Source organism: Pseudophryne corroboree, chromosome 1, assembly GCF_028390025.1.
Source record: "Pseudophryne corroboree isolate aPseCor3 chromosome 1, aPseCor3.hap2, whole genome shotgun sequence".
NCBI lineage: Eukaryota > Metazoa > Chordata > Amphibia > Anura > Myobatrachidae > Pseudophryne > Pseudophryne corroboree.
In genome coordinates this window covers 654,939,443-654,964,913 of record NC_086444.1, presented here as the reverse complement: position 1 = coordinate 654,964,913, position 25,471 = coordinate 654,939,443, and the positions used below count along the sequence as shown (strand labels likewise).

Sequence of the window (25,471 nt, the reverse complement as noted above, 5' to 3'; positions counted from 1 at the left end):
GATCCTACTCTACACCCCCAATGTCTACACCCCCAATGTCTATCCTTGTGGAGCCCTGTGTACCCCGCAGCAGAAATGTTTTTGCAGAGCTCGGCTGCACAGGCGTTCGCACACTTGCAAAGCGAAAATACACTCCCCCGTGGGTGGCGACTATGCGTTTGCAAGGCTGCTAAAAACAGCTAGCGTGTGATCAACTTGGAATGACTCCCCTAGTCTCAATACGCTATACGGAGCGAGAGAGACGAGCAGTGTAGTATCTTGTGTGTCTTTTTTGCTCAAATGTGTGCCTTATTTGCAATGCGATCCAACAAACCTGCTTCAGGGGACTGCACTGATTCATCTGACATGCGGCACTTGTACATCTGTCTGCGACTGAGTCTAAATATGTATACAAAGCACATTGGAACTTGGCGTAAAAAAGCCGCAGCTGCCGAATCGTACCACTAGGTTTACAGATTCAGACTCCGCCGCACACAGAGGTACAAGTGTCGCATATCAGATTAATCAGTGCAGCCTTGTGAAACTGTTGCGATTAAGACACACATTCAAACAAAATATTATGTACCACCTCCTTACATACAGATGTGTCCTAATACACTATTGCTGCGGCCACGCCAAACAACCCTTCTTGGCGCCATGCCCTGTACGACTGGGCTTGTGCTAAACCTCGTTCCACTGTCTTGTGTTATACACAAGCTCTGCATTAAATATTATTGTCATCTGAAATGACATTATGTAATCATATCATCAGTGCACTTCTAAAAGTTGGCGAGAGGGCATTTACAAACCTTTAAGTTAAGATGACCTTAAAAGTGTTTTGGGGCTGGAGAGGATTGGCTTTCACTCCTGCTAATTCTAGTGCTTATAATACAATAGCATAAAGTGTTTTGAGTTCTGTTGCGTTAAATAAGGAATGCTTACAGACGATATTACATACAAACATTGTGGCTAAATGACACTTGCCTGCTTTCTGTAAGCTTCAAGTCTCTCTGTAAAAATGACAGATCTACCCGAAAATCAGAGATATGTAAGGCCAGGGCTATCACATAAGCCACAATTTTAGATCTCATTGTCCCAGATATTGAATTATGGAGCCTAACAGGAGAAATAGAAAACAAACAGTTATGCTGCTAAATAGACATGATTAATAATTCAGTGTGTCTTCCTATAATTAATACATGTGACTACAGGCATTCTAGCTTGTTCAAAAGATGCTTTTTAAAATGACAAGCACTTGTAAAAGGTTGTACAAGAATGGACCACGCAGAAGATTCAATCACAATAATAAAAGAAAGGGACGCTTATATGGATTAGGCATATTTACACAGACGTCTCAAAAGTAAGACTGTTAGAATGTTAGAAACCCTAATCTAGAGCAGAGGATACCAAATCACTGCAACACAGACTAGTGCAATGAAGACTAATTTTATTCCATAAAGTCCAAAACCAAATTAGTGTCTTCACAGCGAATACAGGAAGAATTCATCCACAAAAGACACTTCACATCTTATTTTAGATCATGGGATCAAATGGGTTTCTTAACACTAATGAACAGAAAATCTGTAATGGCAAACTCTAAACCTATGTCTTAATAAGAAAAAAAATGCGCTTCTTTATAAGATACACTTGAATAAACCGTGATGCAATCCATATTATTCGCACACACTAGAGTAACACGTGTACAATTACAGCAGCAATCCCATGAAAAATGACGTGTTTTTCAAATAAATTACTGTGGTAAATAAGAAATATAACAGATTACCATTTTTCTTTGGTTTATATCTGCAGACTGCTATTTATAGTTATGCACAGTGCCATGAAACTACCATGACAACCACAGTTATGTGATACAGGGCAGAACATACTAACAGCAAAATGCGGTCAAAACTGGAGTATTCTGAGGTTTCTTTCACTGCATGCCCAGTATGTATCAAGCAGCTTGTACCTGATGGCATTGCCTAATAGAAGCCTATGGGCTTCTCTCTGCATAAATCCCAGAGACGGATGCAACAGGATCCCTACCAATATCCCGCCTCAGCTTACGCACGCGCAGTAGGTATGTCTGGTCATAAACCCACAAGTCCACTCATCGCAAAAGACAGCCCTTATCAGAATATATTTGTTCTTCGCGTAAATAATTTAAAAAAACGACATCCATATGGTGTTAATAACCGCTGCTATGCATGAAGTAGCGAGATTTATCACATTTAAATGTGTTTGATCCATCCCGCCCTTAGTAAGTAGAGAGAATTCTGAGCTGGCTGCATTATAAAACTCCTACCCGCTCCTTCACCCCCCACAGCAGCCCAGGTTCTTCACAAATGTGCACTTTAAAGGGAGAAAGGCATAAATAAAAGCTTTCAGAAGAAAAACATGATTGGGCAATTTGTCCTCTACATTAGATGTATCCTTAAATTAAATCATCTTTCCCAAAAATATTATCCTTAATATGAAGCATGGTTGAGGGGATATAATTATATGATGATGCTGTTTTACTTAAGTGACTTGAAAAAGTCGTAAAATAGAAGGCAAAATAGAATGACAGACATATTTTGGGCCTTATTAAAAGTAACAAAATGCATCTGAATAGTCGCATTTACTCTGCCACATTCTTATACAGGTTGAGTATCCCATATCCAAATATTCCGAAATACGGAATATTCCGAAATACGGAATTTTTTGAGTAAGAGTGAAATAGTGAAACTTTTGTTTTCTGATGGCTCAATGTACACAAACATTAATACACAAAGTTATTAAAGATATTGTATTACATGACCTTCAGGCTGTGTGTATAAGGTGTATATGAAACATAAATGAATTGTGTGAATCTACACACACTTTGTTTAATGCACAAAGTTATTAAAAATATTGGCTAAAATTACCTTCAGGCTGTGTGTATAAGGTGTATATGAAACAAATGCACTCTGTGCTTAGATTTAGGTCCCATCGCCATGATATCTCATTATGGTATGCAATTATTCCAAAATATGGAAAAATCCGATATCCAAAATACTTCTGGTCCCAAGCATTTTGGATAAGAGATACTCAACCTGTATCAAACTGCGGCTCCCTCCCCTTCATGTGCCTGGGGCAGATGCAGCTGGAATACAACTGGATACATGCTTTCACTGGGAGTACTGAAAAGATTAAAAATTGCAGTACACAATGGAAACACAAAAAATGCAATTTGCAAGAAAAAATCCCAACTGCAAATCATGACTTGGGAGACTTCTATTTCCACATGACAATGTCGCAAACCTGTAATCAAAGTCCTCAAGTGGCTCAGTCACAGCCCAGACCCCAATCCAACTGAAAATCTGTGGAATGATTTAAAAATTGCTGCACTCAACCAAGCACAGCTAAAGGTGCCGCTACTAAGTATACAAATAGGAGTGTGGCTCTAACTAATCTTCTTTTGGTTTGTAATTAAGAATACCACTTTCTTTGTATTACATTAGTCTTATGTTGAAATGTTCAGAATCCCCTAATCAATTATTTTGGATTCAGTGATCTATGAAAAAAATAAGAAGAATTTACTCACCGGTAATTCTATTTCTCGTAGTCCGTAGTGGATGCTGGGAACTCCGTAAGGACCATGGGGAATAGACGGGCTCTGCAGGAGACTGGGCACTCTAAAAGAAAGATTAGGTACTATCTGGTGTGCACTGGCTCCTCCCTCTATGCCCCTCCTCCAGACCTCAGTTAGGGAAACTGTGCCCGGAAGAGCTGACACAACAAGGAAAGGATTTGGAATCCAGGGTAAGACTCATACCAGTCACACCAATCACACTGTACAACTTGTGATAACCATACCCAGTTAACAGTATGAACAACAACTGAGCCTCCTTTTACGGATGGCTCATAACAATAACCCTTTAGTGAAGCAATAACTATATACATGTATTGCAGAGAGTCCGCACTTGGGACGGGCGCCCAGCATCCACTACGGACTACGAGAAATAGAATTACCGGTGAGTAAATTCTTATTTTCTCTGACGTCCTAGTGGATGCTGGGAACTCCGTAAGGACCATGGGGATTATACCAAAGCTCCCAAACGGGCGGGAGAGTGCGGATGACTCTGCAGCACCGAATGAGCAAACTCAAGGTCCTCCTCAGCCAGGGTATCAAACCTGTAGAATTTTGCAAATGTGTTTGAACCCGACCAAGTAGCAGCTCGGCAAAGCTGTAAAGCCGAGACCCCTCGGGCAGCCGCCCAAGAAGAGCCCACCTTCCTTGTGGAATGGGCTTTTACTGATTTAGGATGCGGCAGTCCAGCCGCAGAATGTGCCAGCTGAATCATGCAACAGATCCAGCGAGCAATAGTTTGCTTTGAAGCAGGAGCACCCAGCTTGTTGGGTGCATGCAGGATAAATAGCGAGTCAGTTTTCCTGACTCCAGCCGTCCTGGAAACATAAATTTTCAAAGCCCGGACTACGTCCAGCAACTTGGAATCCTCCAAGTCCCGAGTAGCCGCAGGCACCACAATAGGTTGGTTCAAATGAAACGCTGAAACCACCTTTGGGAGAAATTGGGGACGAATCCTCAATTCTGCCCTGTCCATATGGAAGATCAGATACGGGCTTTTACACGACAAAGCCGCCAATTCTGACACACGCCTAGCTGAAGCTAAGGCCAACAGCATGACCACCTTCCACGTGAGATACTTTAGCTCCACGGTCCTAAGTGGCTCAAACCAGTGTGATTTCAGGAAATCCAACACAACGTTAAGATCCCAAGGTGCCACTGGAGGCACAAAAGGGGGTTGAATATGCAGCACTCCCTTTACAAACGTCTGAACTTCAGGCAGTGAAGCCAGTTCTTTTTGAAAGAAAATAGATAGGGCCGAAATCTGGACCTTTATGGACCCCAATTTTAGGCCCATAGTCACCCCTGACTGTAGGAAGTGCAGAAATCGACCCAGCTGGAATTCCTCTGTTGGGGCCTTCCTGGCCTCACACCAAGCGACATATTTCCGCCATATGCGGTGATAATGCTTTGCTGTCACATCCTTCTTAGCTTTTATCAGCGTAGGAATCACTTCATCTGGAATGCCCTTTTCCGTTAGGATCCGGCGTTCAACCGCGATGCCGTCAAACGCAGCCGCGGTAAGTCTTGGAACAGACAGGGCCCCTGCTGTAACAGGTCCTGTCTGAGAGGCAGAGGCCATGGGTCCTCTGAGATCATTTCTTGTAGTTCTGGGTACCAAGTTCTTCTTGGCCAATCCGGAACGATGAGTATAATTCTTACTCCTCTCTTTCTTACTATCCTCAGTACTTTGGGTATGAGAGGAAGAGGAGGGAACACATAAACCGACTGGTACACCCACGGTGTCACTAGTGCGTCCACAGCTATCGCCTGAGGGTCCCTTGACCTGGCGCAATATTTTTTTAGCTTTTTGTTGAGGCGGGACGCCATCATGTCCACCCGTGGCAGTTCCCAGCGATTTACAATCTGTGTGAAGACTTCTTGATGAAGTCCCCACTCTCCCGGGTGGAGGTCGTGCCTGCTGAGGAAGTCTGCTTCCCAGTTGTCCACTCCCGGAATGAACACTGCTGACAGTGCTAGCACGTGATTCTCCGCCCATCGAAGAATCCTTGTGGCTTCTGCCATTGCCATCCTGCTTCTCGTGCCGCCCTGGCGGTTTACATGGGCGACCGCCGTGATGTTGTCTGACTGAATCAGTACTGGGTGGTTTTGAAGCAGGGGCTCTGCTTGACTCAGGGCGTTGTAAATGGCCCTTAGTTTCAGTATATTTATGTGTAGTGAAGTCTCCAGACTTGACCACTGTCCTTGGAAGTTTCTTCACTGAGTGACTGCCCCCCATCCTCGGAGGCTTGCATCCGTGGTCACCAGGACCCAGTCCTGTATGCCGAACCTGCGGCCCTCGAGAAGATGAGCACTCTGCAGCCACCACAGCAGAGACACCCTGGCCCTTGGGGACAGGGTGATCAACCGATGCATCTGAAGATGCGATCCGGACCATTTGACCAACAGATCCCACTGAAAGATCCTTGCATGGAACCTGCCGAAGGGAATTGCTTCGTAAGAAGCCACCATCTTTCCCAGGACTCGCGTGCAGTGATGCACCGACACCTGTTTTGGTTACAGGAGGTCCCTGACCAGAGATGACAATTCCTGGGCCTTCTCCACCGGGAGAAACACCTTCTTCTGTTCTATGTCCAGAATCATGCCCAGGAAAAGCAGACACGTCGCAGGAATCAGCTGCGACTTTGGGATATTCAGAATCCAGCCGTGCTGTTGCAACACTTCCTGAGAGAGTGCTACGCTGACCAACAACTACTCTCTGGACCTCGCCTTTATGAGGAGATCGTCCAAGTACAGGATAATTATAACTCCCTTCTTCCGAAGGAGTATCATCATTTCGGCCATTACCTTGGTAAATATTCTCGGTGCCGTGGACAGACCAAACGGTAACGTCTGGAATTGGTAATGACAGTCCTGTACCACAAACCTGAGGTATTCCTGGTGAGGTGGGTAAATGGGGACATGCAAGTAAGCATCCTTGATGTCCAGCGACACCATAAAATCCCCCTCTTCCAGGCTTGCAATAACCGCCCTGAGCGATTCCATTTTGAACTTGAACTTCTTTATATAAGTGTTCAAGGATTTTAAATTCAGAATGGGTCTCACCGAACCGTCCGGTTTCGGTACCACAAACATTGTGGAATAGTAACCCCTTCCCTGTTGAAGGAGGGGGACCTTGATTATCACCTGCTGGAAGTACAGCTTGTGAATTGCCGCCAGTACTACCTCCCTTTCCCTGGGAGCAGCTGGCAAGGCTGATTTGAGGTAACGGCGAGGGGGAGTCGCCTCGAACTCCAGTTTGTATCCCTGAGATACAATTTGTACAGCCCAGAGATCCACCTGTGAGCGAACCCACTGGTTGCTGAAGTTTCGGAGACGCGCCCCCACCGCACCTGGCTCCGCCTGTGGAGCCCCAACGTCATGCGGTGGACTTAGTGGAAGCAGGGGAGGATTTTTGTTCCTGGGAACTGGCTGCCTGGTGCAGCTTCTTTCCTCTACCCTTGCCTCTGGCCAGAAAGGATGCTCCTCTGACCCGCTTGCCTTTCTGAGGCCGAAAGGACTGCACTTGATAATACGGTGCTTTCTTAGGCTGTGAGGGAACCTGAGGTAAAAAAGTCGACTTCCCAGCAGTTGCTGTGGATACGAGGTCCGAGAGACCGTCCCCAAACAATTCCTCACCCTTATAAGGCAAAACCTCCATGTGTTTTTTAGAATCAGCATCACCTGTCCACTGCCGAGTCCATAATACTCTACTGGCAGAAATGGACATTGCATTAATTCTAGATGCCAGCAGGCAAATGTCCCTCTGGGCATCCCGCATATATAAGACGACGTCTTTTATATGTTCGAGGGTTAGCAAAACAGTATCCCTGTCGAGGGAATCAATGTTGTCTGACAGGGAATCAGTCCATGCTGCTGCAGCACTACACATCCAGGCTGAAGCAATAGCAGGTCTCAGTAGAGTACCAGAGTGTGTATACACAGACTTCAGGATAGCTTCCTGCTTTCTATCCGCAGGCTCCTTTAGGGCAGCCGTATCCTGAGACGGCAGTGCCACCCTTTTAGATAAGCGTGTTAGCGCCTTGTCCACCCTAGGGGATGTTTCCCAACGTAACCTATCCGTTGGCGGGAAAGGGTACGCCATCAGTAACCTCTTAGAAATCACTAGTTTCTTATCAGGGGAACTCCACGCTTCTTCACACAATTCATTTAATTCATCAGATGGGGGAAAAGTCACTGGCTGCTTTTTCTCCACAAACATAATACCCCTCTTGGTGGTAACCGGGTTAATGTCAGAAATGTGCAATACATCTTTCATTGCAGTAATCATGCATCGGATGGCTTTTGTAGACTGTACATTTGTCTCATTCTCATCTACACTGGAGTCAGACTCCGTGTCGACATCTGTGTCTACCATCTGAGCTAGCGGGCGTTTATGAGCCCCTGACGGCTGTCCCAAGGCTGCTGCGTCATCAAACCTTTTATGTAAGGAGTTGACACTGTCGGTTAAGACCTTCCACATATCCATCCAATCAGGTGTCGGCCCCATCAGGGGCGACACCACACTTATCTGCCCCTGCTCCGCCTCCACGTAACCCTCCTCATCAAACATGTCGACACAGCCGTACCGACACACCGCACACACACAGGGAATGCTCAGACTGAGGACAGGACCCCACAAAGTCCTTTGGGGAGACAGAGAGAGAGTATGCCAGCACACACCACAGCGCTATATAACACAGGGATTTACACTATAAAAAGTGATTTACCCAATAGCTGCTTAAATATCTTATTTGCGCCTAAATTTATGTGCCCCCCTCTCATTTTTACCCTTCTTGTATCAGGATACTTCAGGGGAGAGCCTGGGGAGCTGCTTCCAGCGGAGCTGTGAAGGGAAAATGGCGCTGGTGTGCTGAGGAAGAAGGCCCCGCCCCTTCAGCGGCAGGCTTCTGTCCCGCATTTTATGTAACTTAATGGCGGGGTTTTTTACACATATACAGTTTTCAGACTGTATTATGTGTATTTTAAGTGCCAAAAGGTATTATAATTGCTGCCCAGGGCGCCCCCCCCCAGCACCCTACAGTGACCGGAGTGTGTGGTGTGCTGTGGGAGCAATGGCGCACAGCTGCGGTGCTGTGCGCTACCTTAATGAAGACAGGAGTCTTCTGCCGCCGATTTCATCGCTTCTCTTCTGTCTTCTGGCTCTGCAAGGGGGACGGCGGCGCGGCTCCGGGAACGGACGATCGAGGTCAGGCCCTGTGTTCGAACCCTCTGGAGCTAATGGTGTCCAGTAGCCTAAGAAGCACAAGCTAGCTGCAAGCAGGTAGGTTTGCTTCTCTCCCCTCAGTCCCACGTAGCAGTGAGTCTGTTGCCAGCATATCTCACTGAAAATAAAAAACCTAACAAATACTTTCTTTTCTAGCAAGCTCTGGAGAGCCCACTAGGAGCACCCAGCTCTGGCCGGGCACAGATTCTAACTGAGGTCTGGAGGAGGGGCATAGAGGGAGGAGCCAGTGCACACCAGATCGTACCTAATCTTTCTTTTAGAGTGCCGAGTCTCCTGCGGAGCCCGTCTATTCCCCATGGTCCTTACGGAGTTCCCAGCATCCGCTAGGACATCAGAGAAATGAGAAATGACAAAAACTACTAAAGCTGGGTACACACTGGAGCGATATCGAGCAGAGTTTCGCAACACCAAATCGTCTACATTACCCAGTGTGTACGGAGGATTTGCACGCTCCCACGCGATGTCGGCCATTCCGGACGATTTGTCATGTGACTTGTTTATGAAGGATGGAACGATATATCATTCATTAAATCGTGTACTGTGTACAGACAATCTGGCTCAAGGGAAAACGTCCCTTAAAATCGGGCCAACTGCTGGTCATTCCCGTGTACACCCAGCTTTAGGGTCACCTGTGCATAAAACCAGCAGTTCTAACACTTTAGGATACAAAGGCAAAACAAAGTAGTGACCATCTCACCATTCACTGTAAACAGTACAAATACTTGTTTTGCAACATGGAAATAAGCAAGACCAAAGACACTAATAATGTAGTACCTGGAATTCAAATGTGTATTATTATTTTATACACAGTAGTTTATTAATCCCAAGTACGTACAAGAGTAAAGCCCCCCACACACCTGAAACACCATCGGGGCGATGCGCCCAATATCGATATTTTGGATTGATTTATTGTTATGAAAGTGCAAATCATTTCACTAACAATGATGACCCAGTGCGTGGCCACAATCCCTTGTGCTGCTGCCAATCCTTTATACCTGAAAATACTGCTTCATTGGAAGAATGGATCCTGTTATGTGTAAGTATAGTCTCACCTGTCATTTTTAAAGATGGTGACAGTAAAGTTTTTCATTAAGCTGCCACATATAATCTTTGGACATTGAAGAGCAATAAGATCTACAACAGAAAACCACACAGGTTAAAAATAGATGTATTACTGCCCCCTCAGTCACAAGACACAGAGATCATAAAGAGCCACAACAGACCAAGGTTTGACCCCTAGGGGTAAATTTACTAAGCGTTGGGTTTGCAAATCAGATGAGTTTTTTGTGTTTTTCCAGGGACAAAAAGTTTAAAGTTGAAGCCTAGTCTAGTAATAGCAAAAATCATGGGGATAAAAAGCATTACGTCCCCTTGTTATTGTGCCAACCAGCCCTAGTCCAGTCAGCACAGGGCTAATTTCCTAGGAGACTCAGGCCCGCAAATAACCCGGTAGACACCACTCCTGGGCCGTCAGCTCTAGAGCTCATCCAACATACATGAGCCATGGGTTTCAGTGTAATATCAGATTTTTTTTTTTACTAGCACTACAAGTCCCAGCAAGCCCTGCAAATTTTAATGGTAGCCAGGGTATGCTGGCAAATAGATAACCACAAGCTCTGAATGAGCAAGCTCTTAAATTTGTTTAATTTGTGGTATAGAACCCCTGCAAAGCAGAATAGGATGTGCAGACTTGCCAAATACCATACATTCTGGAGCAGGGTGTTTAAAGGGCTTTTAAATGATATATTAATGGTGGAATCCACACCATTTCTAAATAGTTTTGACGACTCCCCGCATTTTAAATTCTATGAAAAATGAGGCTCACCCTTCCGTTTCACAGTTTTTAGTTGGCTCAGTTTAATCAAAATGTCCAAATACCACAGAGCTCTGGCTTGTCTGTCAATGTCTTTTACTAGCTTCAATTCCTGGAGTTCCTGGAGTACAAAATAACCATGTCTGTGGAAGGAGAAGAGAAATATATGGCATCAACAACAAAAAACAGGATATACCATCTGCACTTCTAAGAAATGGAAATCCAAGATATAACATTCATATTTTAACAAGCTGCACAGTATACATTTGAACATTTGTTTGCAAAAATGTGGACACCACTGTAACATGTTCGCTTAAAGTAAGGAGTGCTCTCTCTGCAAGGTACCACTGTAGACAGGACATAATTCTGCACAATAATAGTCACTTATTAAATGTAACAGATTGCACAATATGTTGGCATGTATACCTGAAACCCTTCTGGACGGTTTTTTTTTCTTCTAAAGCCTCAACCTTGATTGGCTGTGTAGGCCTTATATGAAGCCAGGTGAGGGCAATTCTGGAGTAGATTAAATACTCTTGACCCTTCTAATTATTCAGGATATCAAACCTGCTCTTACCCACCACAGGATCCTCTGACCAATGAAAAATAGTTAACTGTTACAAAGCAGGGATGGCTATTAAAATGGATCAAGCTTAAAATATTCACTGTCAGAAATATAATTTATCAATGAACGTAACAGCAAAATTAGGAAGAGCCAGAGTAATTTCTGAAGAACTGCTAACATATGCAAAGCAGAATTCATGGTCACACAGAGAGATCTGAGCTGTCAGGTTGAATATTTCACCAAAACAGAGATCCAAAACATACCTAAACACCAACCATGAAGTACTTATGTTAAAGCCGGGCTCGTTCCACACTGGTCACCATGGCAACTAAGATTTCAGTCCTGCTGGCTAGTTTACTGTAGTGTGTTCTATAGTTTTATCCCGATTAGCTGAGAGTCAATACCGTGTGAGTGAAGAAAGGTAGATTTCTAAATTGCATGAAAATCGCATGTAGCGATAGTCATGTTGAATGTGGACTCAACCCCATTTCTGGACTGAAGGAGGATGTGTGAAAGTGCTTTGTCTTTATTTCCCAATTTCAAATCTCCCTGTGACACAGCCCTGGCTGTACGATCCCAGCTGTCATTGAAGAGGCTACAATAATAGGGTAAGTTACAGGATATGATTGATCTCCCTGTAACTGAATAGAACAGGATGTCATCCCATAGAAGGTAAAAACAGGATATGTCAGGCGCAGTACCAGTCACCAATCCATGGACTCACTGAGAGTAAGGTGTGGTGTAATGTCTAGCACTGAATGCCTCCGTAGCCTGAAGCAATCAGAAGTTTGTAAACAATACGGAGGGTACCTCTACGGGATGCAAGGGGAAAACTTACGATATCAGCACTACTGTAAACTGATGCCGCGATTGATCCCCACATGCCTTAAATTGTCAGCTCATTTGAGAAGGGCTATCTACTTTGTTTAATATAAAGTTATGTAATTTGTTTATATCAAGATCCACTTAATGTACAGCACAGCATAATATGTTTGTGCTATATCAAAGGATTATAGGAAATCTTACTGCTTTTTGTCTTTCAAACTCTGGATCTCATCAGAAGTGATGTTCTTAAAGGAAGATGACACACTTTCCAAAGCTGCATATTCCACAGGAGAGATAACTTGGCGAGGGTTAAGACCAAACAACATGCTATTATTTTAATTATGTACATAGCTCCTACTGGATATCTATAAACACATTGCGTATTCTGTACTGGAAACCAAAATCCATTATATAACACAGGTGCATAAACAACTTCCTAGCATTTTACTGCATGCCCTGCTCTCTGCTATCTTGGAACTCCATTACTCAAACGCGTATTGGCATAACCAGTATCTACTTGTCCTAAGTATCTCAGTCATTGTGCTGCTTATTCAGCTCTATACAGATTCAGGCCTTCCTTGTAGCCTAGCAGTCACTGATAGATCCAGTATAACCTGGATTAGGGACTAATGTTAGATCATGGTTACTTTGAAACTATTAATGCTAGCAAAAGCTGAGCCTCTTAGGGTGTCCTCTGAGTCGATAAGGCCCACAAAATGTAATAAAAATAAATAAAATATCATTAAAAACTTGGGAAACCTGGCTGTACAAACTGAATATTTTTTTTTTAGCACAACTTTTGGGGTGGTCCTGCATAAAATGCCACTAACTCTGAAATAGTGGACTAGAGGAAAAGCCATCAGATCTACTAATTTGCAGTTTAGTGGATTCAAATCAGCCACCAATTTGTGTGGCTATACAATGGAAAATTCGGTGATGATGTACTGAAACCCCAGAGCAGAGGTTTTCAAATGCGGTCCTCAAGGCACCCCAACGGTCCAGGTTTTAGGTATAGCCATGGCTCAACACAGATGGTTAAATGAAATTGACTGAGGTGCTAATTAAGTCACCTGTGGACAAACATGGATAAACATAAAACCTGGACTGCTGAGGAGCCTTGAGCACTGCGTTTGAGAATCTCTGCCCTAGAGTGTTTATATTTTACCCTAGAATAATTTTTTTATTTATTTACATTAAGGATATAGAACATCAGATCTATTACCAATTAGTTTGCTGACAATTCCATTATAACAGTGCCAAGCATCTTCTTTTACCTGGCTATTAGCTTGTAGAAGAGCGGATGAATGGGAAAGCACGGCTCCAATATAAACCAGCGTTAACTAAAGAAAAGCCTGAGAGCTAGACATTGATCTCAACATCCTCTGCCCAGCATCATAAGCTTTACATGACTAATAGATCAAAAGAAAACTCTTCAACAGTATAGTAAATAAGATTATTATTTTTTAACTGCTAGTTCATGCAGAATATACTTAAAATGCAATAGATGAAAATAGTAGGATTTTAATTACCTACCGGTAGATCCTTTTCTCGTAGTCCATAAGGGATATTGGGGAGATTTAGTACGATGCACTTAAAATTTCTTCAACTGGGTGTGCTGGCCCCTCCCTTCTATGCCCCCTCCAACAGCCAGTATAGGTAAAACAGTGCCCGAAGGAGAAAGGACATACTTTAGAGAAGGAACATAACAACGAGTGGTGAGATTTACACACCAGCACACCACAAACATACAACTACCAGCAAAGGCTGGAAACAACAAACAGCAACAGCTGAACAGGTAACTATATAAAGAGAACCTGCAGAAAAGTCAACGCACTGAGGCGGGCACCCAATATCCCTTATGGACTACGAGAAAAGAATTTACTGGTAGGTAATTAAAATCCTATTTTCTCTAGCATCCCTAAAGGGATATTGGGGAGACGATGGGGACGTCCCAAATCTTCCAGAATGGACGGGAACGTGCGGAGACTTCTGCAGCACTGCCTGCCCAAACTGGGAATCCACTTTGGCCAGGGTATCCAACTTGTAGAACTTTACAAAAGTGTTCTTCCCCGAGCAGGTAGCAGCACGGCACAATTGCAAGGCTGAGACTCCACGGGCAGCCACCCAGGAAGAGCCCACTGATCTTGTAGAGTGGGCCTTGAAAGACCTAGGAACAGGTAAGGCAGCCGACACACAGGCCTGTTGGATAGTAAGTCTAAGCAAACGAGCAATGGACTGCTTTGAAGCAGGGTCACCCTTTTTCTGTACATCATATAGCACGAACAAGGAATCAGTCTTTCTGATCCAAGCCGTTCTCTTGACCTAGATCTTCAAGGCTCGCACAGCATCTAACGCCTCAGGAGGAGCTGAAGTGCCAGAACTTGACGGAACCACAATATGGTGATCAAGTGGAACGCTCTGTCCTCATAAAAAAATAAGATTCTAAACCTACCGGTAAATCTTTTACTCCTAGTCCGTAGAGGATGCTGGGGACTCCGTAAGGACTATGGGGTATAGACAGGCTCCGCAGGAGACATGGGCACTCTAAGACTTAAGATGGGTGTGAACTGGCTCCTCCCTCTATGCCCCTCCTCCAGACCTCCGTTATAGAACTGTGCCCAGAGGAGACGGACAGTACAAGGAAAGGATTTTTGTTAATCTGGTATATACTAAACCAGTTAACAGTATGAACAAAACAGCATCAGCCAGAGACTGATCTCAACTGTAACATAACCCTTATGTAAGCAACAACTATATACAAGCCTTGCAGAATTTGTCCGCACTGGGACGGGCGCCCAGCATCCTCTACGGACTAGGAGAAAAAGATTTACAGGTAGGTTTAAAATCTTATTTTCTCTTACGTCCTAGAGGATGCTGGGGACTCCGTAAGGACCATGGGGTTTATACCAAAGCTCCAAAACGGGCGGGAGAGTGCGGATGACTCTGCAGCACCGATTGAGCAAACATGAGGTCCTCCTCAGCCAGGGTATCAAACTTGTAGAACTTTGCAAAAGTGTTTGAACCCAAGTAGCTGCTCGGCAAAGCTGTAATGCCGAGACGCCTCGGACAGCCGCCCAAGAAGAGCCCACCTTCCTAGTGGAATGGGCCTTTACCGAATTTGGTAACGGCAATCCAGCCGTAGAATGAGCCTGCTGAATCCTGTTACAGATCCAGCGAGCAATAGTCTGCTTAGAAGCAGGAGCGCCAACCTTGTTGGCTGCATACAGGACAAACAGTGCCTCTGTTTTCCTAACCCGAGCCGTCCTGGCTACATAAATTTTTAAGGCCCTGACTACATCAAGTGATTTGGAATCCTCCACGTCACCCGTAGCCACAATAGGTTGGTTCATATGAAACAACGAAACCACTTTAGTTAGAAATTGAGGACGAGTCCTCAACTCTGCTCGATCCACGTGGAAAATCAGATAGGGGCTCTTGTGAGACAAAGCCGCCAATTCGGACACCCGCCTCGCAGATGCCAAGGCCAACAACATGACCACTTTCCAAGTGAGAAATTTTAATTCAACTGTTTGAAGAGGTTCAAACCAGTGTGATTTAAGGAACTGTAACACCACGTTAAGGTCCCACGGTGCCACTGGGGGCACAAAAGGAGGTTGGATCTGCAGCACTCCCTTTACAAAAGTTTAGACTTCTGGGAGAGAAGCCAATTCCTTCTGAAAGAATATAGATAAGGCCGAAATCTGCACCTTAATGGAGCCTACCTTTAGGCCCATATCCACTCCTGTCTGTAGAAAATGGAGAAAACGACCCAGCTGAAAATCTTCCGTAGGAGCATTCTTGGCTTCACACCAAGATACATATTTCCTCCAGATACGGTGATAGTGCTTCGCCGTTATCTCCTTCCTAGCTTTGATTAGAGTAGGGATGACTTCCCCCGGAATACCTTTCCTAGCTAGGATTTGGTGTTCAACCGCCATGCCGTCAAACGTAACCGCGGTAAGTCTTGGAACACATAGGGCCCCTGTTGCAACAGGTCCTCCCTGGGAGGAAGAGGCCACGGATCTTCTGTGATCATTTCCTGAAGATCTAAATACCAGGCCCTTCGAGGCCAATCTGGGACAATGAGCATTGTCTGCACTCTTGTTCGTCTTATTATTCTCAATATTTTTGAGATAAGTGGAAGCGGAGGGAACACATAGACCGACTGAAACACCCACGGTGTCACCAGGGCGTCCACCGCCACTGCCCGAGGGTCCCTTGACCTAGAACAATACGTCCGAAGCTTTCTGTTGAGGCGTGACGCCATCATGTCTATTTGAGGAAGTCCCCAACGACTTGTTACCTCTGCAAAGACCTCTTGATGAAGTCCCCACTCTCCTGGATGGAGATCGTGCCTGCTGAGGAAGTCTGCCTCCCAGTTGTCTACTCCTGGAATGAAGACCGCTGACAGAGCGCTTACATGATTTTCCGTCCAACGAAGAATCCTGGTGGCTTCTGCCATTCCTGCTCTGCTTCTTGTCCCGCCCTGGCGGTTTACATGCGCAACGGCTGTGACGTTGTCTGACTGGATCAGAACGGGTAGGTTGCGAAGAAGATTCTCCGCCTGTTGCAGGCCGTTGTATATGGCCCTTAATTCCAGCACATTGGTGTGTAGACAAGCCTCCTGGCTTAACAATATTCTCTGAAATTTTTTTCCTTGTGTGACTGCTCCCCATCCTCGGAGGCTCGCGTCCGTGGTCACAAGAACCCAATCTTGAATGCCGAACCTGCGACCCTCTAGAACAGAGGTTCTCAAACTCGGTCCTCGGGAGCCCACACAGTGCATGTTTTGCAGGTAACCCAGCAGGTGCACAGGTGTATTAATTACTCACTGACACATTTTAAAAGGTCCACAGGTGGAGCTAATTATTTCACTTGCGATTCTGTGAGGAGACCTGCAAAACATGCACTGTGTGGGCCCCCGAGGACCGAGTTTGAGAACCTCTGCTCTAGAAGGTGAGCACTCTGGAGCCACCACAGTAGAGAGACACTGGCCCTGGGGGACAGGCTTATCCTCCGATACATCTGTAGATGGGACCCTGACCACTTGTCCAGAAGGTCCCACTGAAAAGTTCTCGCATGGAACCTGCCGAACGGAATGGCCTCGTAGGCCGCCACCATCTTTCCCAATACTTGAGTGCATTGAAGAACTGACACTCTTTTTGGTGTCAGCAGGTCCTTGACCATGTTCTGGAGTTCCTGGGCTTTTTCCATTGGGAGAAAAACCCCTCTTTTTTTCCCATGCCCAGAATCATGCCCAAAAATGACAGCCGAGTTGTCGGAACCAACTGCGACTTTGGTAGATTTAGAGTCCAGCCGTGTTGTTGTAGTACTCTCAGGGAGAGAGAGACACTTTTTTTGTAACTGATCTCTTGATCTTGCCTTTATCAGGAGATCGTCCAAGTATGGGATAATTGTGACCCCCTGCTTGCGCAGGAGCACAATCATTTCCGCCATTACCTTGGTGAAAATTCTCGGGGCCGTGGAAAGCCCAAACGGAAACGTCTAAAACTGGTAATGACAATCCTGTACAGAGAATCTCAGGTACGCCTGATGAGGAGGATATATGGGGACATGAAGGTATGCATCCTTTATGTCTAGTGACACCATAAAATCCCCCCCTTCCAGGCTGGAGATCACTGCCCGGAGAGATTCCATCTTGAATTTGAACTTCTTCAAATATAGGTTTAGGGATTTTAGATTCAGAATTGGTCTGACCGAGCCATCCGGCTTCAGGATCACAAATAGGGTTGAATAAAACCCTTTCCCCTGTTGCACTAGGGGAACCCTGATAATCACTTGCTGTTGACACAGCTTTTGTATGGCAGCTGAAACTATTTCCCTCTCTGGGGGAGAAGCTGGCAAGGCCTATTTGAAAAATCAGCGTGGAGGCACATCTTTGAACTCCAGCTTGTAGCCTTTGGATACAATTTCGACCACCCAAGGATCCAAATCCGACTGAACCCAGACTTGGCTGAAGAGTCGAAGACGTGCCCCCACCGGTGCGGACTCCCGCAGCGGAGCCCCAGCGTCATGCGGTGGATTTTGTAGAGGCCGGGGAGGATTTTTGTTCCTGGGAACTAGCCGTAGCTGGTGTGCTTTTCCCTCTACCTCTGGCGAGGAAGGAAGAGCCACGCCCCTTTCTGAACTTATGAGACCGAAAGGACTTCATTTGGTATTGAGGTGTTTTCTTCTGATGTGGGGGAACGTAAGGCAAAAAAGAAGACTTACCCACGGTAGCTGTGGAAACCAGGTCCGTGAGGCCCTCCCCAAATAAAACTTCACCTTTGTAAGGCAAAGCCTCCATATATCTCTTTGAGTCAGCATCACCTGTCCATTGACGGGTCCACAGGGACCTTCTAGCAGAAACTGCCATGACATTGGCTCTTGAACCCAAAAGCCCAATATCTCTCGCAGCCTCTCTCATATATAACGCTGCGTCCTTGATGTGCCCTAAGGTCAACAAAATACTATCTTTATCTAGGGTATCAATGTCAGATGACAAGTTATCTGCCCAAGCTGCAATTGCGCTACCCACCCATGCCGACGCTACTGCAGGTCTGAGCAGGGCTCCCGTAGTCGCATAAATTGATTTCAAGGTAGTTTCCTGCCTGCGATCCGCAGGATCCTTTAGGGCCGCCGTGTCCGGGGACGGTAGTGCCACCTTTTTGGACAAGCGCGTCAAGGCCTTGTCCACCGTGGGCGAGGATTCCCACCGTACCCTGTCCTTTGAGGGGAAGGGATACGCCATAAGAATTCTCTTGGGAACCTGCAGTCTCTTATCTGGAGTTTCCCAAGCCTTTTCAAATAAAGCGTTCAGCTCATGAGATGGGGGAAACGTTACCTCAGGTTTCTTTTCCTTAAACATGCAGACCCTCGTGTCAGGGACAGTGGGGTCCTCTGTGATATGCAAAACATCTTTTATTGCAATAATCATATATTGAATACTCTTGGCCACTCTTGGGTGCAACCTTGCATTATCATAGTCGACACTGGAGTCGGAATCCGTGTCGGTATCAGTGTCTGCTATCTGGGAAAAGGGACGTTTATGGGACCCTGAAGGGTCTTGTGACACAGTAACAGCCATGCATTGACTCCCTGCTTTGTCCTTGGACTCTGCTTTGTCCAATCTCTTATGTAATAAAGCCACATTAGCATTTAAAACATTCTACATGTCCAACCAATCAGGTGTCGGCTGTGCCGACAGAGACACCACCATCTGCTCTGCTTCCTCCCTAGACGAGCCTTCCGCTTTAAACATGTCGACACACGTACTGACACCCCCACACACACTGGGATAAATGAATATGGGGACAGACCCACAAAAAGGCCCTTTGGAGAGACAGAGAGAGTATGCCAGCACGCACCCAGCGCCACTAGATACTGAAACAAAGTCCCAGCCTGTACAGCGCTTTATATATAGAATTAGCACCAAATAAATGTGCCCCCCCCCTCGTTTTTGCCCCGTTACTTGTTCAGCAGGGGAGAGTCCGGGAGCAGCTTCTCTGCAGCATGCTGTGGACAAAATGGCGCTGGTTAGTGCTGGAAGATCAAGCTCAGCCCCCTCGACGGCGGGCTTTGGTCCCGCTATTTTTATTATACTGGCAGGGAATTTATTATATACTGACTCCGCAGTATCTATATACGTGTGCCAGTCTTATGTGAGGTAAAAATTGCTGCCCAGGGCGCCCCCCCTGCGCCCTGCACCCTTGCTGTGCCTGTGTGTGTTGTGGGAGCAATGGCGCGTAGCGCAACCGCTGCGTGGTACCTCATGAAGATCTGAATTCTTCTGCCGCCTTTGAAGTCTTCTTGCTTTCTATCTTCAATCTTCCGGCTCTGTGAGGACGACGGCGGCGCGGCTCTGGGACGAACAGCAAGGACGACACCTGTGTTCCGACCCTCTGGAGCTAATGGTGTCCAGTAGCCTAAGAAGCAGAGCCCATCAGTCCAGGAAAGTGGGTCTGCTTCTCTCCCCTCAGTCCCACGAAGCAGGGAGCCTGTTGCCAACAGTGCTCCCTGAAAATAAAAAAACCTAACAAAAGTCTTTTCAGAGAAACTCAGTAGAGCTCCCCTGTAGTGCATCCAGTCTCCTCTGGGCACAGGATCTAACTGAGGTCTGGAGTAGGGGCATAGAGGGAGGAGCCAGTTCACACCCATCTAAAGTCTTAGAGTGCCCATGTCTCCTGCGGAGCCCGTCTATACCCCATGGTTTTTACGGAGTTTCCAGCATCCTCTAGGACGTAAGAGAAAACCAAATAAGGGCTTTTACACGATAAGGCGCCCAATTCCGAGACAAGCCTAGCAGAAGCCGGGGCCAGTAACATCACCGTCTTCCACGTGAGGTACTTGTTTTCTACCGTCATCAGAGGCTCAAACCAGGAGGAGGACTGTAGAAATTCCAACACTATATTCAAATCCCAGGGTGCCGTGGGCGGCACAAAAGGAGGTTGAATGTGAAGTACCCCTTGCAAGAACGTCTGAACTTTCGGCAGACTGTCAATTTCTTCTGGAAGAAAATGGAGAGGGCTGAAATCTGGACCTTAACAGAACCCAGGCGTAAGCCCTTATCCACAGCAGCCTGCAGGAAACAGAGGAAACGATCCAAGTGGAACTCCGCAGGCTGATACGTACGTTCCTCGCACCAAGAGACATCTCCTCCAGATATGATAGTGTTTGACGTCACAGGTATTCTGGCCTGAACCATGGTAGCAATAACCTTTTTGGAAAGGCCCTTGTGAGCTAGGATGTTACGCTCAACCTCCATGCCGTCAAACGAAGCCGCCGTAAGTCCAGGTAGACGAACGGTCCTTGTTGAAGATCTCTTCTCTCAGTGGCAGAGGCCAAGGGTCTTCGAAAAACATGCCCAGAATATCCGCGTACCATGCCCTCCGAGGCCAATCCGAATTGCCAGAACTCCTTGATTCCTGATTCACTTGAGCACCCTCGAGAGCAATGGAATCAGAGGAAACAGGTAGACCAGCCGGTAAGGCCAAGGGGATGTCAGTGCATCTACTGCCCTCGCCTGAGGGTCCCTGGTTCGTGAGCAATACCAAGGAAGCTTCTTGTTAAGTCGAGAAGCCATCATGTCTATTTGTGGGCAGCCCCACCAGTCGATGATCTGCACCTCTCGCATGCAGGCCCTGCTTCTTGTCCCTCCTTGCCGATTGATGTACGCCACTGCCGTGGCATTGTCTGACTGTTCCTGGATCGTGTGATCCCTGAGCAGAGGAAAGGCCTGAAGTAGATAATTGAGGTCGCCCAAAGTTCCAGAATGTTGATCGGAAGGACGGCTTCGTGGGCTGACCACCTGCCCTGGAACTGAGCCCCTAGGTGACAGCTCCCCATCCTCGCATCCGTTGTGAGGAGTATCCAATCCTGAATCCCGAAACTTCGGCTTTACAGTAGGTTGGAGGACTGCAGCCACCACAGGAGAGAAATCCTGGCCTGATGTGACAGCCGTATCATCCGGTGCATCTAAAGATGTGATCCATACCACTTGCTCAAGAGGTCCAGCTGAAAAGTCCTGGCATGGAACCTTCCATACTGGATCGCCTCGTATGAGGCAACCATTTTTCCCAACAATCTGATGCAAAGATGGATGGATACCTGAGTAGGCCGGAGAACCATGCGGACCATCTCCTGAAGTGTTCTCACCTTGTCCTCTGGGAGAAACACCCGTTGGGCCACAGTATCCAACAACATTCCCAGGAACAGGAGCCTCTGAGTTGGCTGCAGGTGGGACTTCTGCAAATTGAGGATCCACCCATGGTATGACAGAAGCTGAACAGTGTGGTCTATATGAAGCAATTAAAGCTCCCTGGACCTTGCTTTTATCAGAAGATCGTCCAGGTGAGGGACAATATTGACCCCCTGGACCCTAAATAAATCATCTCCGCCATCACCTTCGTGAACACCCTCAGATCTGTGGACAGGCCGAAGGGTGGCGCCTGGAACTGGTAGTGATTGGTCAGCAGGGCAAACCTTAGGTAGGCCTGATGAGGTGGCCAAATTGGGATATGGAGATAGGAGTCTTTGATATCCAGGGATACCATGAACTGCCTTTCTTCCAGGCCCTCAATCACTGCTTGCAAGGATTCCATCTTGAACTTGAAAACCTTTAGATAAGGGTTCAAGGACTTTAGATTCAAAATGGGTCTTACCGAACCGTCTGGTTTCGGTACCACGAACAGGTTGTTGTAGCGGCACTTTAACAATGACTTGGGATTAGACCAATTTTAGGATGGGCTGCTGCAGCGTAACATGCGTATCCTCCATAGCTGGTAAGCTTGATTTGAAAAATCACTGGGGAGGAGAATACTGTCGAACTCCAGCTTGCAGCCCTGAGAAATGAGGTCCTTGACCCAGGTAGGAACTTTCCCAGATGTGGCTGAAGTGATGCAGCCGAGCCCCCACCTCGAGATCCCCTCGGGGTGGGCACCGTCATGCTGAGGCCTTAGTGGAAGCTGTACCAGTGCTCTCCTGAGAGCTGGCGATTGCTGGTTTTCTTCTCTTACCTCTGGTGCCGCTAGTTGCGTTGGAAGCACCTCTGGCCTTAGTTCTAAACCTGTTAGACCGAAAAGACTGGGTAGATGGTCCCGGGTAGGAACTCCTAGCTGGCAGGGCTCCAGAGGGGAGAAACATGGATTTCCCCGCAGTAACTTTAGAAATCCACATATCCTATTCTACCCCAAAGAGCCATTCCCCCGAAAAGGGGAGACACTCGACACTGCTCTTGGATTCTGCGTCCGCTATCCACTGACGCAACCACAAGGCCCTGCGCGCTGTCACTGCCGTAGCAGTGGTCCTAGCATTAATATTGCCTATCTCCTTGAGAGAGTCACACAGGACGCGTGCAGTGTCCTGAATGTGCTTCAGGAGAGACACTGTAGTGACCAGAGGCTTATCCCCCGAGAGGTTCTCCTGAATCTGAGTAGCCCAGGAATGAATGGCATGAGTCATCCAGCAACCCGCCATGACCGGCCTTGGAGACAGACCCGCTGCTGTGTAGATAGACTTTAGTGTAGTCTCTATCTTCCTTTCCCCAGGGGCCTTCATAGTGAAGGAGCCTGGGTCAGGCAGTACCGCCTTTTTGGATAGGCGCAAGATTGATGCGTCCACAGCCGGGGGTTCTTCCCAGAATTTTCTGCCATCATGAGCAAATGGAAAATTGTGTAAAAACCGTTTTGACACTTGGTATTTTTTATCTGGATTTTTCCAGGCTAACTTAAACAAGTCATCTAACTCTGCAGAATCAGGGAAAGTGACACTGGGCTTATTCTGTGTGAAGAAAAACTACTGCTGTGATGCAGCGTCCTCTTGAGGGAGCTTTAACATCCCTTATAGCCAAAATGAGGGGTTCAATACCCTGTGTAGAAGGGAAATCCCCAGTAATAGGTTCCAATTCCTCCCCCTCCTACAGTATTTTTGTGGACCTGAAATAGGGAGTGGAGGGATGGTCAGCCCTTGCAGCCAGATCTGCACCAGCTTGCTGCAATTGTTGTGTTTTTGCAGCATTAGCAGTGAGCTGAGATGACATATCAGACATCATATTTTTAATGGCACCTAGCCAGGAAGGCTCTTGACTCTCCTCCCCACTCCCCTCACTGAGCTGTGAGGACGGACTACATTGTTCACATGATAATGGCCCTCATTCCGAGTTGTTCGCTCGCAAGCTGCTTTTAGCAGCTTTGCACACGCTAAGCAGTCGCCTACTGGGAGTGAATCTTAGCTTATCAAAATTGCGAACGAAAGATTCGCAATATTGCGAAAAGACTTCTCTGTGCAGTTTCTGAGTAGCTCGAGACTTACTCTTCCAGTGCGATCAGTTCAGTGCTTGTCGTTCCTGGTTTGACGTCACAAACACACCCAGCGTTCGCCCAGACACTCCTCCGTTTCTCCAGCCACTCCCGCGTTTTTCCCAGAAACGGTAGCATTTTTTCACACACTCCCATAAAACGTCCAGTTTCCGCCCAGAAACACCCACTTCCTGTCAATCACATTACGATCACCAGAACGAAGAAAAAACCTTGTAATGCCGTGAGTAAAATACCAAACTTCTTAGCAAATTTACTTGGCGCAGTCGCACTGCGGACATTGCGCATGCGCATTAGCGACTAATCGCTCCGTTGCGAGAAAAAAATAACGAGCGAACAACTCGGAATGACCCCCAATGAACCAGATGTAGCAGGAGAGAATCTGATGTGACATGCACTGCATAATTGGTGTTTTACCATGTTCACAGGAATAACACTTACATACACACAGACAAGTAATTTACTGTATGTGAGAGGGAGACAGAGAGTTCAGAGACCAGCACACCCAAGCCAAACAGCCCCAGTGAGGCTTCAAGCTGATATAACACGGTATAACACTGGTATTCAGTCCTGTTTAGGACACAGATTGTGTACAATAGCTGCTCTCCCTCTTTGCTACACCCCTGTACCAGTTGCCAGCAATATTCTGCCTATCTGGAGGAACTGTGTGTGCCTGCTGCTGCAGCTGTAAGCAGAGGAAGGCGCCAAAATGCAGCTGGTCCCGCTCTGAGGAAGCTCCGCCCCCTGTAATGACGCCGAAGCTAGTGTTTTTTATACTGGAAAGGTCTCCCAAACAGCTTAAAAACATCACACAAGTGCTAAGTTAAGCCACCGCTAGCCAGTGTACCCAGCGGGCTATAGCGGGAGCCCCCCAGGAGGGTCCCGTATGCCTCCCCTGCGTGTCAGCCACACCTTGAACCAGGGGACCCCCCTAGCGGGGCCCCCAGTCTGTACTTACCACTGTCATCACCTTCAGGCTGCTGTTAGGTGTGTGCGGCGTGCTGAGATTGTGACCGCAAAGAACCTCTCAGGATGGTAGTCCTGCAGTGGGGAAGCGGCTCTGATGCCTCGCAAGACCAGTGACCATCCCCCCCCCCCCCCCCCCCCCCACATCTCCCAACTCCCACGAACAGCATACCAAAAAATACGATTTTACTCACCGGTAAATCTATTTCTCGTAGTCCGTAGTGGATGCTGGGGACTCCGTAAGGACCAGGGGCAATAGACTGGCTCCGCAGGAGACTGGGCACTCTAAGAAAGATTTAGTACTACTGGTGTGCACTGGCTCCTCCCTCTATGTCCCTCCTCCAGACCTCAGTTAAGGAAACTGTGCCCGGAAGAGCTGACATTACAAGGAAAGGATTTTGGAATCCAGGGTAAGACTCATACCAGCCACACCAATCACACCGTATAACTTGTGATAACATACCCAGTCAACAGTATGAACAACAACAGAGCATCAGACAAACCTGATGCAACCATAACATAACCCTTATTTAAGCAATAACTATATACAAGTATTGCAGAAGAAGTCCGCACTAGGGACGGGCGCCCAGCATCCACTACGGACTACGAGAAATAGATTTACCGGTGAGTAAAATCTTATTTTCTCTAACGTCCT

At 46.7% G+C, this 25,471-nt stretch overlaps 1 protein-coding gene across 1 annotated transcript in view; it reads right to left on the bottom strand.

Moving 5' to 3' along the window:
- Positions 1-25,471, bottom strand: part of POLR1E (RNA polymerase I subunit E) — a 140,794-nt gene that overhangs the window by 36,181 nt on the left and 79,142 nt on the right. The window contains exons 8-11 of the mRNA XM_063914661.1: positions 12,239-12,335; positions 10,660-10,790; positions 9,887-9,968; positions 964-1,095 (exon numbers count right to left, since the gene is read on the bottom strand). Of these exons, the coding sequence (XP_063770731.1) occupies positions 964-1,095; positions 9,887-9,968; positions 10,660-10,790; positions 12,239-12,335 (442 nt within the window). The remainder of the gene's footprint in view (positions 1-963; positions 1,096-9,886; positions 9,969-10,659; positions 10,791-12,238; positions 12,336-25,471) is intronic.